This window comes from Loa loa, assembly GCF_000183805.2.
Source record: "Loa loa unplaced genomic scaffold supercont3.32, whole genome shotgun sequence".
Classification (NCBI taxonomy): Eukaryota; Metazoa; Nematoda; class Chromadorea; order Rhabditida; family Onchocercidae; genus Loa; species Loa loa.
The window spans coordinates 179,515-196,667 of record NW_018108212.1 but is presented as its reverse complement, the minus strand read 5'-3'; the positions used below and the strand labels follow the sequence as shown (position 1 = coordinate 196,667).

General features: G+C 34.3%; 3 protein-coding genes across 3 annotated transcripts in view; 1 reads left to right on the top strand and 2 right to left on the bottom strand.

Annotated features, from left to right (window-relative positions):
• Window positions 1–166: 166 nt before the first annotated feature.
• On the top strand, window positions 167–9,709 carry LOAG_02539 (hypothetical protein). The gene is made up of 26 exons (XM_020446037.1): window positions 167–214; window positions 547–653; window positions 1,396–1,517; window positions 1,742–1,925; window positions 2,087–2,282; window positions 2,548–2,699; window positions 2,845–2,960; window positions 3,464–3,635; window positions 3,862–4,078; window positions 4,230–4,349; window positions 4,597–4,679; window positions 4,772–4,930; window positions 5,116–5,229; window positions 5,380–5,570; window positions 5,700–5,808; window positions 5,897–6,018; window positions 6,645–6,754; window positions 6,989–7,082; window positions 7,168–7,311; window positions 7,442–7,569; window positions 7,833–7,943; window positions 8,038–8,090; window positions 8,343–8,447; window positions 8,580–8,714; window positions 9,005–9,175; window positions 9,511–9,709. Exons 2-26 carry the CDS (start codon window positions 564–566, stop codon window positions 9,631–9,633), a joined length of 3,321 nt encoding a protein of 1,106 aa, XP_020303571.1. The 5' UTR covers window positions 167–214; window positions 547–563; the 3' UTR covers window positions 9,634–9,709.
• A 514-nt stretch (window positions 9,710–10,223) lies between these two features.
• LOAG_16978 (hypothetical protein) lies at window positions 10,224–11,627 on the bottom strand (the record flags this gene model as incomplete). Its single annotated transcript, XM_020449632.1, has 4 exons — window positions 10,224–10,670; window positions 11,029–11,217; window positions 11,274–11,440; window positions 11,504–11,627. 4 exons carry the CDS (start codon window positions 11,625–11,627, stop codon window positions 10,281–10,283), a joined length of 870 nt encoding a protein of 289 aa, XP_020306809.1. The 3' UTR covers window positions 10,224–10,280.
• Window positions 11,628–11,729: 102 nt separating this feature from the next.
• Window positions 11,730–17,153, bottom strand: part of LOAG_16977 (hypothetical protein) — a 7,203-nt gene continuing 1,779 nt past the window's right edge. Inside the window, exons 2-6 of the mRNA XM_020449631.1 lie at window positions 14,840–14,935; window positions 14,083–14,352; window positions 13,617–13,683; window positions 13,366–13,474; window positions 11,730–12,555 (exon numbers count right to left, since the gene is read on the bottom strand). Coding sequence (XP_020306808.1) covers window positions 12,361–12,555; window positions 13,366–13,474; window positions 13,617–13,683; window positions 14,083–14,352; window positions 14,840–14,935 — 737 coding nt within the window. The 3' untranslated portion in view covers window positions 11,730–12,360. The remainder of the gene's footprint in view (window positions 12,556–13,365; window positions 13,475–13,616; window positions 13,684–14,082; window positions 14,353–14,839; window positions 14,936–17,153) is intronic.

The following is a 17,153-nucleotide window of genomic DNA, read 5'->3' as shown; positions in this document are numbered from 1 at the left end:
TTTCTTCGAATCATCATTTTAATTCTTTTTCTTGTGAAACATAGCCAATATTTTTGGATCGTTACATTTATAATATATAGCTAAATTTTAATTTAGGACAAAGCTTTGGACTGTTGCCTACTGGATTCATATCCGAAATCAGGCTGAAGTTGCAACGAAGTGGACATTAACATTGTTACAAATAGAAGAGGGAACAGCGGAATAAACTGAGAATGTAAGTTGGAAGATTCAAGTAGGTGTGTTTTTTAGCAAATGTCACATGCAGGTCAGTCTGATATTGATGTTCGATTTCGGGAGAGATATGGTATGGTTGGCTAATTAGTCGAAGTTGGTGGTGACATTCTCATCCATCATTCTTCCAGTTATATCCATTTATCCCATTAAAGTTTTATCAGCAACCCTTGGTAGACAAGACGTTTATAAAGGTGTAACGTTGTCTGGAAGGTTGCCACTTTGACGGTTCTTGTGAATGACGGACCGTCTAACTTGAGTATGTAAAAGGCAAGGTTAGGGGAGATGGATGGACTTACATTTCATAGATTTCAGATGATGTGTCTATAATCATGGAGGACAGACTGAATGTAATCGGAAATGCGTTGGAGGCTATTTACAACCCCACAGTTAGTAACGAACAGCGAGCAGCTGCATCGCAGGTTAGTGAAAACTTTTCACTGTTAATTATAAACACCTTTTCTCATCCACGGCATACACGTTACCCCTTCGCGTATCTCATATACCGATATGCTGGGACCTCAAAGAACATATGAAATTGGAAATTGGAATTGAAATGATTCGAGCTGGATTATAAAAAATCCATCACTAATAACATTGGAAGCGGAATAACGGGATATTATAACTAATAGCATCTTTTTCATAAATATAAACATGAATGCATAAAGATAGTTGGACTTCAGGTCACCTTTTCCAAATAATTTTTAGTTTTATTAAAATGGGGTTCTACGATCAGTGACGATCACGTCGTTGATCATGGAACTCATTGTAAAAAAACTTCGTAGCTTTCCGAGTAATAATTATTTTGAATTTGTCGTGAGTTTTAGCCAAGGGAACAATAACAAGAATCGTCTTTGGTGATATTTTAATCGGCAAAGAGTGGCAAGACCTTCATTTTTGAGTACAGACTTGTCGAGATTATGAAGATGAACCAAAATATTGTTTTTCGTTGGGTAGATGAGTTTTCAAATAATTCGGGGACTGAGTAGACGCATATAATTTGCATAACTATAATTCACACATAATTAATATACATTTTAAATACTGAACTTATTTATTGTAGCAAAGGGGTCGTTCATAATGGTGCGATACGAATACGACCATCTGCAAGTAGCTATTCCCTCAGTCATTTATATCTTTACCTAATCATTTGTATTATTCAAGGTTATCGAATCAGTAAAAGAATTGTCCCCTACTGATGTAGAACAAATTGCCTATGCATTGATCTCGAAGAAGGACCTCATCCTTGCTCGAACAGGCTGGAATTTTCTTGAACATATTATTAAGTAAGCTTTATATGATAACCACCAAATAAGCAAAGACCTGTCCAATTTTTTAAGTTATTTCAAAATGAAGTTTTAGTCTTAGATTTAATGTTAACCTATATCGCAGAATAACGCATGTCATACCAAACATAACTAGGAATATATTGAGGTATATGATTTTCATCTGCTTGCTAGGGATCTATCAATGCAAATGAAAGTTACATCAAATTTTCAAATTTTCGCAGATTTAAATGGTTGGAAATAAATGGACAGTCACGCCTTATGATTCGATGTACCTGTTTTGCTGCGATGAAATCGGAGGCCATGCTGCGGAATGAGTTGAGATGTGCTGCAGCACGATGTGTCGTCGTAATGATTGAACATGAATGGCCTCAAAATTGGCCGGAACTTTTTGATCAACTCGAGGATGTCAGTTTTTTGTTATCTACAAATAATGTGCTTCGAATTTTTTTCTTTGTTGTCACTGTCAAATTTGAACTTAAAATTGTTTTTAGAAAAATTGTTTAATATGTGTGTTGTTCATTACATTCTGGTTAATGAGTCTGTAGTAATTGTTGCATTAATTTTAGATTGCTTCTGTATCTGCAACCCATGCTCAGATCCCATTTATTACCCTGCAGCTTTTGGTCGAAAACGTAGTCACTTTGGTAACTGTTGAAAACATTTCCAGAAGGAAAGATCTTAACAGTGCTATCGCCTCTAACGTACCGCGCATATTGCATATCATCCGTTTTGCATTACATGAATGTTCTGTTGAATCAACAGGTACTTGGTAATTTCATTATTTTTCTATTATTCAAGTTTGCAGTTATTATAGTTATGTGATTTATTAGCTAAAGGAAAAATAGTTATTTGGGAAAAAAAGAGAATCAGTCTTAGCTCAAGTTATTTCTTATCTATGTTTTGTCACAAGTTACGAATTGTGATAACTTTGCTTTTGTTTTGAAGTGGAACGTATATTCATTATTATACGTATCATTTTATTGGAAGGGATATTCTTGGTTTCTTAGTGTTGAAGTTTTTTTTTCAGATGAATCCTATTCCCTAGTCCGTTCCGCTTTGGATTTGTTGGGTGAACTTGTTGAATGGTTGCCGGCTAACATTTTAGAGCCCTATATCAATGATTTGTTATATACAGTTTGTTCATTCCTTGAGACACCTCAACACTGCATATATGAAGTGGTTTGAAATCTTTTCCACATTATTTTATTGAGAAAAATGAGTGAAAATGTTTAATGTACCGGCTGAAATGAAGAATATTTCCGTTAGTTGCCTTCGATAACGTTTTGAAATATAAATATGTGAAACATGCGAAATTTGTTTTCAGGCAGCGAACTGTTTATGGAGGATAGCTTCACGAAAGCAGGCAAAAAATGAAGAAAATCTTGTCGTCTTTGCTCTTTTCGGTGATGTTCCTATGCGGTCGATTCTTAGAGCTGCAAAGTATGTTTATCTAGTAGTGTTATGAAGTATGCTACTTTTTGTCGGATACGCGAGGACCTTCTGTTCTAACAAAAATGATCTAAAAGATAACTTAATAATGCCTCAGTAGATATTTATATTCAAGTATCAGTACCACAATAAATTTAATTTGCAGTATAAAATGTAACTGTTTGGTGTGTGAGTTGTTGTTTGTTTTTCGAACTGTTTCCTTTTTTCGAAAGCAAATTTTACTGAACGTGATTTGCTTGGAAAAGAAATCACAAACATAATGCTATTTCGGGAGGTAGTATAGGAACGCCTAAATTTTATTTTATAGCTGGACCCGTTTTTGGGGTTGAAATGTCCCAAGTTTTAAAATAATTGTCATATGGCTTACGCATAATACGCATTTAAATTCACCGGCCTTTCCATCCTTGATAGCTGCAAGCGGGAACATCTTTTTGTTAATTTAAGATTTCACTTATTTGAAATTGAATATATGTTCGTTGTACAAGAGTTTTCAGCCAAGCAGCAAGTGTTGGTGCTGGTAATGTGGAACATTATCGTTTTCTAAAAACCCTTTGCAATGTTTTATCCGCATTGGGAATCCATCTGGCGGATGTTTGGACTCAGCGACCACCTAATTTTGGCATGTATCTAGCTGCCATTGAAGCGTTCTTTTCACATCCATCAGTGGTAAGTTATTGAAGATTACTTTTTAATAAATACTTCAGTTTACATTAATTGGGTCACCTCGAACTTTTTTTCTTGCGGTAAAGCAAAGTGATACATTGCGAAGTTGCTAAAAACATTAGATATAATGAATTCGAGAAGTACTCAAATATTACTTCGCATTCTTGCTAAAATCATCCGAAAGTACTCAAATGTTGAAAAACCTTGGCGTATATACTGTTTGTTGCAGTATTTACGAAACGAAGCGGTCGCTGTATTTGCTTCCTTAATAAATCACGAGAAAATTGGAGATGACGAAATATTCAATGAATGTATTTGTCGTGTGATCATTTCCACACCCAGTTTATTGGAGAAAGTCGGCTATCCGTCTCAAAATGACCATGAGACTTGTCGCTTTTCACAGCATGATTATGATGACGATAATGAATTCTCACATGACTTTACGCGTGAGATATAGTGTGATCAGTAATTATGCATGCTGTTTCCTCAACATTCTGAAGAAATTAGAAAATCAGCGATTGATATATAACAGAAAAGAATACATCACGAAGACATGAATGTTTAAATAGCTCGCATAGTGAAATTTTTTACCTTCAGAATTTCGCGACCGTTGTTTGAAAGTTATTCGTTCTTGTTGCACTGAAAAGCATATCGACTTACTGATTAGCATTGTGGAAAAATGGTTTATCAGTCGATGCCTGGACCATCCACATCTAGGTGGATTTATTATGTTTGTTAATGTTATTAAGACGTGTTTTCACATAGATATTTTTTTTCATACGTAATGGCCTCCTCCAATTTTTGCTTGCATACTGTCTTGGAGCAATTCTAAATATGAACGGTATTATATCGGTGCCTGCTAATCATTCGTATTGCTTGTCCTCTGCGCGAGTTATGTCTGTGTTTAAGTTGGCATTAATTCCAGTTATTAAAGATTTTTCATAAAAAATTGTGCGATTTTTAGTGAGACAAACGGAGTGGGATTCAATGCAACGGTTTTCGAAACTTGTTTTATGGGAATGTCACAATAGAAAGCTGTTGGGACCTGTATGTCGTTTAATTTCCAATTTCTTTGCGTCTATTTCTTTTTCGCTTAATTCTTTCAGATATCGAAATTTCATTGAATTAATTTTTTGTAGGACAGTTACAAAAGATTAAGTTCACTGTTTGATGGAATGCTGACGTTAATGGCAAAATGTACCTCACCGCTATTAATGAACAACCTATTATCGATGCTTTCGACCCTCTTGGTTACTGTTGGAAGGTATCCGCAATTACTTATATCTCTTCTATCTCAGGTAGGCTTTCACTTCATATAAATCAGTATTATTTGGAAAGTAATTTGGTGCAAAAATACCCATCTTATTGATAAACACATGTAAAATCAGTGAGCAAAGAGAGCAAAGATATCAGTGAGCTACGTATTGGGGAGGTTTCATTATCAGGATTTTCATTATCAGGATCATTCACTGAACACTTTCAGTTACGGCGACCTTTGAGCGATCACTTGGATGATGATATTGATGAGAAATCTGTTAAGAGACATTGTATAGCTTTATTATTGAGGATAGTCACCATTTTCGCTGACGATATCAAGGTTTGTTTTTCGGTTTGATTTGTGCTGTTGACTGAAAGCTCAGATTTCAAGATCGATGCAGCTAACAATCATTTCAGCTGCTTTTATTTCTCTCCAGATAGCTCCACCTTATCATTGCTACCAGCTCTTTTCTTTATTTTATTGTTGCAGGGACAAGCGGGAACCATTCTGGAATTTTGTCTTTCAATACGTCCCTTTTTATCATTGATGCAGTTAGCTTCTTGTATGCAAGTAGTTGCTGCATTAAGCAATCTCTGTATCGACTTTGCGACACAAAATAATTTCCTCTCCAGTGCTTTATCCGATCCTCTATATTATTTCCTTCAAGCTGAAATTCAGGAGTAAGTGTTAACAGATTTGAACATCTTTCTTAATGTTGACGGTTTTTCACTCATTATATTTTAGTTTCAATTTTTTTGAAACACCTTTTTACTTCATTAAACTTACGATGAACAGTAAGTCAGTTGCAGGGTTTTCCAAAACGATGTGGCATTCCTGACTTTTTTTGGTTTTACTTCTCCCGCGCCAGCAAACACTGCAGAAGCAGCAAGATCGTCTTTCATGCTCAATCGTCGGAAGGTTATTTTTATTTACATGTGTTCTTTGCTATATTGGATATAATTTCTTCGTCTTCTTGATTTTACTAGTTATAATTTCCAAATTGCAGTTTCGGGCGCATTTGTCCACTCTCGAGGGAATAATGGCGCAGACTCAGTCGGTCGCCCCTCCCTTTCACCCCGCCTATAGTGCTTTCCGACCAATTTTGCCAACAATATTTTTATTAGTGAAGTAAGTTCTCCTAAATGATATTTTTTATTGCTTTTGCTTTGAATCGAGAACTGTGATTTGTAACTAATTATAAATTACGGGATCTTATATTTAGAGAAAAAATCTACCTGAATATGGATCGAGATCGTAGAAATGTGGAGTGGGGTAGTTGCAAATAAATATACTAGAGAAAGTTGTATTTCAGATTACCGATAACATTCATCTTCCGTGAATAATTATAATAGAAGGTTGAACTTTGGGCTTATAAGTAATTTTATGATCTTTATATCACACCGCTTAAATCATTTATTTGTTGCAAGCCAAAATTTTATAATCAAATATTGTGATATAATTTCAAAATAGCTAAAATTTTTTATTGGTCTTATGAACAGAAGAAGTATGCTTGAGTAAACGTAATGAAAAATCTAATGGCAGTTGGCATCATTCACTGTTAATATGTTTCATAAAGATGCTGCATTTGCTTAAAAATTTTTACTGCTTATTTGAATCATGTTTGATTTCCAATTTAGTTCTTGTTATTGGCTGCTACCTTTTATACCTTCCGCGATTTTCAAGTTTATGAAAGCATCAGAAATATGCTTCGTTCGTCAACGAAGATTTAATTCTTTGGTTATTTTCCGTTTCAGGCGTTTAAACTCGTTGTACGATCCGAAAAATGCGAGTGTTATACATATATCATATGGTCCCCTATCCATTTTTGAAATTACCACTAGTGAACGACAACAGTTATTGACACGTGAGGCATTTTTTCCGTTTTTATCTAGCTGCTTTGAGATTTCTTAAATGGATGATTTATAGAAATGCTTTTATCATTCGCAAAAATTTGGATTTTTGATCCTTCCTGTTTATATACAGCTGATTTATTTTGTTTACCTTTCTTTGTTAGGTTCTCATTCAGCCGTTCTTCACTGTGCACATTGAACTCTTGTTATTCATCATCAAAATATTTTGTCGAATATGCAATTTTCAGCAGTTGATTCATGCGTATCTTCAACCGCTCGAATTTTATCCGATGATCCAGGAACTCATGCTCGTGCTTTCCTTTTCGATGTTACAGAAAAAGTGCAAGTTTTCATTCTTATTCTTCAGTTTATGATTAGCGAACAATATTATCATTTGTAGAAACTTCACGTAGTATCAATTTTTCAGGCAAACTTTAATAGGGTATTTTGCAAGTAAAGCAGCTAAACAGTTGTTTTTGGATGCAGAAATCGGCATTTGGGCATTCTGTCTTTCTTGTCACCTCACCTTTGTTCCAGATTTCCGTTTACGATTTTGGTTGAGGAGAACCTGGTATGTTTACACTGATTAGAATTAAACATCGTAATATTTAAACACGTCTGCTATCGAAAACTGGATTTATTTTTTGGATGTTTTTGCTAGGTGAGTGCGGCAGCAACTTAATAATATAAGTTTTTTCAAGGAAACCATTCTTATGCGCGTGTCCAGAATTTGCATATCACAGTGTTAGGCAACTGTTATTGATAGTGATTGAAGAATTGAGCAAGCGACTGCAAAGCAGATGGAAGCTACTTGCAGCTTCTGAATGCTGTTAGTTCTCTAAACGCCTCTTTACTTTTTTCTGCTTTTTAGCCATTAATTAATCTTTTTTTTATGAACTTTTCCTGTATGTAACCACAAATCGTTTACAGGTGAAGGATGTATTAAATTTGTGAAAACTTCTTTGTTATCGCAGGAAATTGTTGAGCTCCAAATACGCTCTTTCTAAAGAGCTGTTCAAGTTTTCTGTTCATAACTGAAATCTTTTGAATAATTCCTTTTGAAGTTTTTACTGTCGATTATACTGTTTGCAGCAGAAGATGATGAGCCTTCGCAGGAACAGCTCTTAGCTGAACATATGGCTTGTATTTTGACGAGGGAATGTGCAATTTTTATGCGGAATCTATTCGGTATTACGGATGCAGGTAAGAAACTTGTGAAGGATTCTATTGATTCTCGCAAAAATTTTCCGTTCACAGCATGTTTAATATATGGTTGTTGTTCGTTTTATTATTACAGGTGACAAAATCGAAGAAGCATCCTGCATAAAAAACTGTTTTTTGAAGGACGAGGCTCGTTATTTACACATTTTCCAAAAATTTAATACCTTTTACATCCGTAATTTGTTCGAAAAATTTTACCTGTATAATTCCAGTCTTACTGCTGAAGAAATAATTTTTAAAAAATTTTTTAATCATTCCACATGCATTGCTTTCATATTGGTTTTTTGATTGTCTGTGAACTAATTTAGATAACATCTCTTTATATTTTCATTGACAAACTTGAATTGAAAATTGGGTGTGATTGGGAATATTTTTTTTCAGGAGGTAATGGGAAAGATTGTTGAGTGCATGTTTTTGTGCTTAAGTTATCGCGATGCAACTTCAGTGATTCGAATAATACCTGTCTGTAGGAATGTTATCGAAAGTGTTCGTTCTGAAACTGTTTCATTTTTGGGATTTGGATCTGTGGATCTTCTCTTATTCTTTCATCCAAAAACTGGAGGATATTGCTTTAGATAGATCTCCCGACATAAACTTTGTGCCTGTATTATTTTTCAGTTAAGTGAAAGATGTAGTGAAGAATTAGCTGTCTTTATGCTTATTCAAAATATCCAGAGTTTACAAATTCATGGATCGGATGAATTGGCTCTCACTCATCTCTTATCTCTTGTTTTTTTTATTTACTCTTCTTTGGTGAGTTGCTTTATTTCTGCGTTTATTATATGTATATATCCCAAACTTCTGCGCGTGCATATGTTGTATATGCTTCATGGCTTTTTCTAAGTTTTCAATTTGTCAAAGAATATTTGTAGAGAATGGGGAGCACACAAGGGATAATCAGACAATTTTTATATGCAAAATTCATTTTAAAATTATATCCTTCATTTGGGCTATATACTTTGATTTTGGTCTAGACATGTTTTATACTAGTTACTTAAGGAATTTGTTATTATTTGATAACTTTTGAAAAACATTTTTTGCAGAGACAGCGTTTCTCCAGTCTGTCTCAAGTATTACAGCAAGTGCCGGGATGTTCTGTAGAGGATGTAGAAAGGTTAGATCGACGGATTGTATCTATGAAGTGTAACAAAGACTTCGCAAATGAAAAAATGAAAAGAGAAATTATGAAAAAGTTACTACGAACTATGATCGCGGTTAGTTTTTTATAACTGTTGCAACGTGAAGGTTTTGTAAACTATCAAGTTGGTTAATTTAACCCGACTATTACCTTCGCTTTGTGGTCCCACCCCTTTTGTTACTTAAGTCCGTCGTTTTCGAAACGTTTCACGAGTCCGTCCTTGAATTAATTTTTATTAAGCTGTTTATGTCGGAGATCAACAATCTAATTGAGAGACACAGAAAGCAAAGGTTTTACAAACCAGTTCAGATAAAATCATTCTCCCTCCGCTTCAGCATTTGAAGAATTATGAAACTTATTGTTCGATGTATTCTTCTGTCGAATCATATTGGTGAACGGCACATATTTCAGACTTCAGTTGGTGAACGACACAGAAGAACAGTCCATCTCCGTCCACTACCTCCTATTCCAAGAACCAAGGAACGTCCTGAAGAGGACTTCACAGATTTGGGATTTATATTTGGTCATATCTGATTCTTCTGATTTTGTTCAAAATGCGTTTTTAAATTAAAGTTATGGTACATTAAATTTATAAACGTGAAGTTACGGCTTTGCCTATAAACTAAAATGAGTTGTAGAATTGCGCAACCAGTTACTTCTTTGCTATAGCGCGGAAGATGTAGTCAGTGCTGGTATTCATTGTTATCCCATTTAGGATTTATATTAATGTGAGATGGAATCTGAATATTTTTAAACGGCAGATGAACGGAATACTTCATGCACGTACGGATAAAGCATTGTTTATAACACTAGCGAATTTCTCATTCTCCGCACTGAATTATTTCCTAGGAATCATATGGATTGGCCTGTGATTCCTTGAAAAAAAATTCAATGCAGAGAATGGAAGCAAGCTTACAGAAATTGGCCAGACTCTCCCGTTTTCCCACGTACCACAACTCTTGGCTTGCAATAATTGCGGAACTGCTCATAAGGAAGTAACTTGCAAAACAAAAAGAAGCAACGAGGAAGTATGGAAAAAAAAACTCCATCTTTTAAAATTGATGGGTCGATTGTAAATTATGAAGTGCAACCTTTCCCTTCGATGTTTCGAGTTTACTTCTAGCGAGGAACTCTTTAGTATTTATTTTATTAGATAAATAAAGCTATACAAAGGCAAGAAATCAAGAGGATTTTTTGGGTGTATGGTTTGCGATAGCTTGTAAACTTTGTTGGCAGAACGCGATGGCTTTTTCCACTTTGAGATTTGGTTTCATGGACGCAATAACTGCAGGATAAGTCACTTTACTCTGCATTTCAAACCAGTTCATTACCTCTACCATAAGATATGACAGAAGATTCTGAAGATCTTCTCGAAGACAAGACGATAGTATAGTCTTTTGAGACTGGCAATCAACTGCGACAAAGTCGTTCAGCATATTGGCAACTTCCTCAATTTGTTTCCATTTTTCGGACAGTTTGCTAGCAACTATATCGATTTCAAGCTCGATTCGTGCCATTAATCGTGATTGCCAATTTGCCGAATGTAGCATTAACGATGTATACCGCGGCATCTGGAAGGTATAGAGAACAGTCGACTTAGGCATATGTATTTATGATCTCTAAAATTTTCAGCATCAGTTTAACAATAAGTTCCAATGTCTACTATGTAAACAATTTTTGTGATGAGGCATAACGACGTTACGAAGCGAACTCCAAAGCGCCCTTGCAATTATATTACTTGCAATGAGTAGCCAGTTAACGAGTTGGAATCACGAAGAGGCGAAGGGTTTTTGGTTAACTTTCACCCGGATTAAATTAAATCTCAAAAAATGTCATCGCAAGACAAAAACAGTCCCGGCAAGCATTCCTAAATAATAGACTTAACAGCAGTCAAAAAGCAGCGTGCTTATTGTTCATGTTAAATGTTGCCTTTCTTGTAGCTTCTAACTGCGCACTGAGATTTCTCCACGTATCGACGAAATCGACTATATCGTTAATGCAGTTCTCGATTTTACGAATTTTACCAAGACATTCCATTTTCACCCTGAGGAGGTTTCCTCCGGCATTCACCGACTCTCGCAGTTCTATCCCATACGAAAGTGAGACATAAAAGGCGTTCTGAAAGTAAATTCTTAGTTTGTAAAACAAGACGCTCGACGTAATATCCAATGAACTCTTGTCCGCTGTCCACTAATAGCTCCCCCTCCCTCCATCTGCCACAATGCTTCGGCGTCGCTACTACATCCAGTTATTACCATAGTAAAACATGTCTCGGCATTCATGTTACTCGGTGGTTGAGGATGAGGATGATAGGCTTCATCAGCCAAGGGTGTTTCTCCTTCTACCAGGTGATCTCATCACAAAGTAGTGTTGTCTCTCTTCCTCTTCCTTCTTTCCATCCTACCTCTTCCATACCGTACCGAGCTCTGACTTTCATGGTTTTGATTAGTCAGATTGCCCCTTTTGCAAGTCAACTGATTCTTCTGGCTGCAGGTGTATAGCCAGTGGCACATACTACTCGTCTTCATATCTCCTTACTGCCGAATCATTTTTACTGGTCTAGTTTGCAGCAATGACCACAACATTTCAAAAAAGTATGTACACTTTGCTAACAGTTGAATTGGTTGCATCAGGTGACATGGCATTTATCATTATAGTAAAGTTCGCAACTGCAAGCAACAGAGGCACAAGCAAGTAATTCCTATTGCTATCCTGCAAATTCAGTATCTGTCACAATGTCACTTGTCATATGCAGTTAACAACATAATCTTAGAATCTCCTTTACCATCTTTTTTTTTGATACCTGATTTTGGCAAATTGAACAGTAGCACAAAATGTAACATTAATTTTGTTAGAGTTGAATTTTTTAAATAGGTATTACTACGCAGCAGAACAGACAAATTGATAACTGGGGAGAACTACTTATAAATTAGCCACAAATGAATGGATAAATGAATGGTCCATCCCGATGAATATGAAATGAAATACATTGATAATGGGCATGAATTCTTTTTGTAGATACAATAATTATGCGAAATAATGTATTTAAAATATTTCCTCCTTTCTAAGGAATTTATCTGAAATAAATTTCACCACATTTCAAATTCTCCTGCTATTTAGATACAGTGGTGGAAGATGTCCTGAAAGTAATAATTCCTCACAAATGATTTACGAAGACATGAAAACTTCCAAGTTATAACACTACTCAATTTCTTTCCTGGCCTTCTGCACAAAATGTGATTCAGCTGATCTGATTACTCTTCAGGTTCGCGAAATGAAATTTGGATTCTGTACTTCGATATCACCGGTTGGAGCCAAGCCAGGGCATTCATACACCGAAAAATTATTCTCGTCATCGGACGTTTCACTGCTTTCATAGCCATCAGGAAGAGTAACTGTTCCATCTTCACCTGATATTATCTTCTGTTTTGCTTGCTGATAGTGATGTAGCTGTGCCTAAAAATATTAGTAGTAGAACATAACAGCTAAAGAAGTGCAAAATTCAAAACGAAATACGTTGGCAAAATACAGTTAAATATCTGGAGATGGCATCTTTTTATCCGCTTTGAATAAATTAATTGATGAGGGAAATGATATTCTTTTTCTCTCTTTTCCCGCCTCAGTCTTTACCGACATCTCTTACCTCACTTACCACGACATACTTAAGAATTTGAATACGCCGCATTTTATACTTAAGCATCTCAATATCAAAAGCAATCAGTTCAATATTAACTGATTAATTCTTCCTATTTTCCTTCTGGTTTCATACGTTTTTTTCAGATTATTTGGATATATGATACTTTTTTTAAACGCTTTTCAGATGTTCTATTCAACATTCAATTCCACTTTCTCGACAAGAATAAGAAAAACAGCTCAGAAGTAAAAATGTAGTGAAATTACCGTGATGCAAATAACAGAAAAGCGTTTTAAAAAAGAAAAAGTATTGCACATTCAAATAATGTGAAAAAAAAAAGAAAAGCATATGAAATCAGAAGGGAAATAAGAAAATAAGAGTAAAAAGTATAGAAGAACTAATTACTTTTAATATTGCAGTCATAAAGGTAAACTACGGTGTTATCAAATTATATGGTACATGTTAAAAGACGCCAGGTCTATTTTTTCCTTTGTCATAGCCGCATCATCGATCAAAAACAAGTAAAAATTGGAACCACACCTCATGAGTAAATAATATTCAGTGAACACTTCCACATTCTAGAATACACTTCAACAATCCATATCTAACAACTGAATTAGTTTTCGACATACCTTGTACGCGAGTCCTTCGTCACCACCTTTCTTTTTCTTGCTTTTTCCAGGACCGGTGGGTGCGTATTTGAAGTCACAGCTATCTACTGGGGATTTCTGAGATCGATCCCTAACGTTTTATTAAATAAAGCATAAATTAAAAAGAATTTCAAAAGTAAGCATTAAAGAGCATTAATTGTTTAATGTAGTCCATTCGACAAGGCAACTCGTTTGGTATACTAAACGATGAAACGAAATTTATCGAAACTTACTTGAAAAAGTAGTAGCTGCCAGTTGTCACCCCAGCTACCACTGCCAACATGCAAACTGTTGCTACTGCTGAAAAAAAAAAAAGAAAAAGATACATTTTAGTTATCATTTTAATAAATAGTAAAGACTTTTTCATTAAGAATGACATCTATGCGACAAACTTAAGAGGGACGTATTTCGAAAAAATTTGTAGACCATATTTTGAATATTCAAAGAAAAACAAGATGAAGAAAAGAAATGTATTACGATTGAAAATTAAGCAAGAAATATGGCAATGGTTAATAGAACTAGAGAATTTCATGTTCTGAAAAACTGTTGGATATCGGATATCAGCACTAGCAGCAAAACTGTATTCTAAACATATCCAATTGTGCCTCGTTAAAAAGACGACTTGTCGGGCCAATCCCTGTCCATTAATAATTTCAGGATGAATGTTTAAGCAAACTGAATCGGAAACCAGTGGCATACCTAAAGTTAGGAAATTGCCAAGATGAAGCATTGGTTTTAAGTTAGTTTGTTGGACCATTTCGTAATCTTTTATCTGCTTTTTCAACATTTCCCTGTGCTTCATCTGATTTGAAACTTTTGGCCCAATAAATCCCACATATTCGCTTTGTCCTTTCTTCTGTGCTGTCACCAATTTTGTGGCCGTTCCTTGTACGGCAGCATTTTCCGCATTTTCAATATCAATATCATACATATCATTGCTCCATGACTCGTCGTATTCATCATCATAGACTGAATGTTTGTACATATTTTATATAAACCACCGCTTCAATCAGTAAATTTCGATAACTATCTAATAGAACTTGGGTTTCAAAAATTTTTTAAATCCAAAACACCATCAAAATCTTCTCCTTAAAGTGATACCGTTAGATTTTGATTTTGATACTGTTAGTGATATGTTTGATACCGTTAGATTCCGAAAAGATTTTTTTCTTTTTTTTTCAGGCTGACAATTTTAGATATATGTAAATTCTATTAGTTGGAGCAACTGCTGAAGTCCTGGAATTTGATCAGTAATTTAGATTTGAAATTAATGTTAGGTGTAAGAAAAAATAAAAGATGGTGGCAAGTGTGGTAATCAAAGATAGGTTGATAATTTTAGTTTACATAACATTGTTGATATATTACGCCGTCTTATTTTCTTAGCAAGTGACCCACCTAATTAAGCAGTTTATCAATGGAATCATAATGATGTGAACAAGAAATCAGAAGAACTAACGGGATTGCAGCCTATTTTTGCTGGCTCGAGTCAACAGATTCATGAGTGTTGCTATCCGATGACCATTATCCTGCTGTAATAACTGCGGTTCATTCTCTGCAATGTAGATTTGGAAATGGAGCTTTGACTTGAATATTTTCTAATTATTTGAATTTGTTAAATTCTCAAATTTGGAATTTGATTATTAACTTGAAGGTTTCATGAAAAATGATGCCAGTTCTTAGTCAAGTTTTGTAAATTTTATAAAAAATCTATTGGAAAAATGAATATTTCCTATAAACTATTTGTTACGAAAATTCCTATCCCTCATAATTTTAACTTTCAAAATACTTCACTGTACACATCTATCCTAATGCCAGATTTGCTTACACAATTGATTTCTGCTATTAATTACATATATATGATATGTGATTCCTATGCATTCAAAGTTTAGCATAGAATATTCCTTCCCTTCTTTATTTTTATTTTCCAACGATACTTGGATCTTCAACAAATGTATTCCCATCTCTTTAGCATATCAATCAACTTACTAACTGTCTTAACACTACTAATCAAATCTACCAACTTGATCATTAGTCTTGACAATTTCATTTGCTATCATATTTCTTTCTAATGTAAATTTCGATTTAAACAAATCAATAAGAGCATCCATTTTTTCTCAATCAAATTCGTGTAAAAATTATTCTGTGATAAGTAGCAATCTTCGAAAGGAAATTTGATTTTCATGTAATGTGTGATGATTACTCACTTAGTTGTCCTCCAGAAATAATAAAATGAAATGCTAAAATTTTCTCTCATTATTTTGTCTTGCTTTGGTTAAGGCTTTTATATTCATTAAAGATATCCAGCATAATTCAACCAATTTTTTTTTTTAATTCTAATGGAAGGACAGCACAGAATTATTGGATTAGACAAGAATTCTATACATATATCGTTTGTATATCCTTACTTACAGCTACATATATATCTATTATTGGCTGCCTTCACAAAGGATGTTATATTCTACCTTAGCTGAGATATGCTTAAAGTCAAGAGGTTCATGCTCAGTGTAATGTGAATATTTAATGAACAAGAAACAAATCGCTACTTTGCTTTATTGAACATTATTTTGCTCCACTGCATTATTTGGCCCTATCGAAGTATTCTAAATGAACTTCGAACTGGATTTTGCATGGATTTCCTTTTCACCTCCAAGATAAGGTTGGAGCAAAGGGAACAGACAGGAGACACGAAAAAAGGGAATAGGAATATTCCCTATATCCATCAATTGATCAACCGAATATAATCATCGCATTTTTCTTCAGCTGTGCTTAACGACAAATGCTTGTCTGACAGAGAATCATCTCTATTTTTATTAGTTGTGGGGGATTTAGGAATCCGGACTGATGAGAAAACTTGCTGGTTGACATTTAATTTCAGTATCTAGAAATTTACAGATTTGTCAATGGATTTGAGCAGGAAATAATGAACCCTTCCAATCAATGAGATATTCATGAAAAAAAAAAAAAACCTTTCACTCATGGAAAGTTCCTCTTCCTTTTCATGAAGATTCTATACTTCAATATAGCAATTCAACTAGCACAGTTCTGACTTGTTTCAAATATAACAAAAGACGATATAAAATTAAAAATTAGGTGTGATCAGATTGAAGTCGATAATTGCTTGTGAGAAGGTAACAGTTCAAATCACAAGTATTCGTGAATATAAACTCGATGTGCGGATATAAATGGAAAATGGACTTTGAATTCGAAGTTCGTGAAATATATAAAATATTACAAAGAACGACTTCTGGAAATTTCGAAACTCAGTTCTTGTTTTGTTTGAATAAAAAGTCTGATTTTAGTGAAGTAATGTATTGTATATAAAACGAATGCTTATTTAATATCTCGAGAGAATCTTAAAATGTCTCATATTTTGACCTGAAAAGAAGTTAATCAGAAATGCTCAACCAGGGTTGAACAGCATTGCAACTATTCAACCTTTAATAAATCTGATTTGAAAAGTCGGAATAGAACCTTTACTACAGCACTGAAATGACTTCATTCATTTTCTTATTAGTAATTCTTTTGTCATTTTTGATCTTCTTGCTTCATATTTTGATTCTTCTATTTTTAACCTGCTTTTTGTTTTTGGTTATAGAAAGAAGTATAATTCAAATCATCGAATATTGAAATTTGAAAGTAAGCCCAGTAACTTAGAATTTAGTCTATCTCAGTCACTTCTCAAGGGACTTTCCATATATATATATATATATATATATATATATATATATATATATATATATATATATATATATATATATATATATATATAT

Bases quoted from the DNA above. Each gene is read 5' to 3' on its own strand.
- LOAG_02539 (XM_020446037.1), top strand. From the start codon at position 564: ATGGAGGACAGACTGAATGTAATCGGAAATGCGTTGGAGGCTATTTAC. The intron at 4,680-4,771 runs GTATGTCGTTTA...AATTTTTTGTAG, and splicing joins ATAGAAAGCTGTTGGGACCT to GACAGTTACAAAAGATTAAG. The intron at 6,755-6,988 runs GTGAGGCATTTT...TGCAATTTTCAG, and splicing joins ACGACAACAGTTATTGACAC to CAGTTGATTCATGCGTATCT.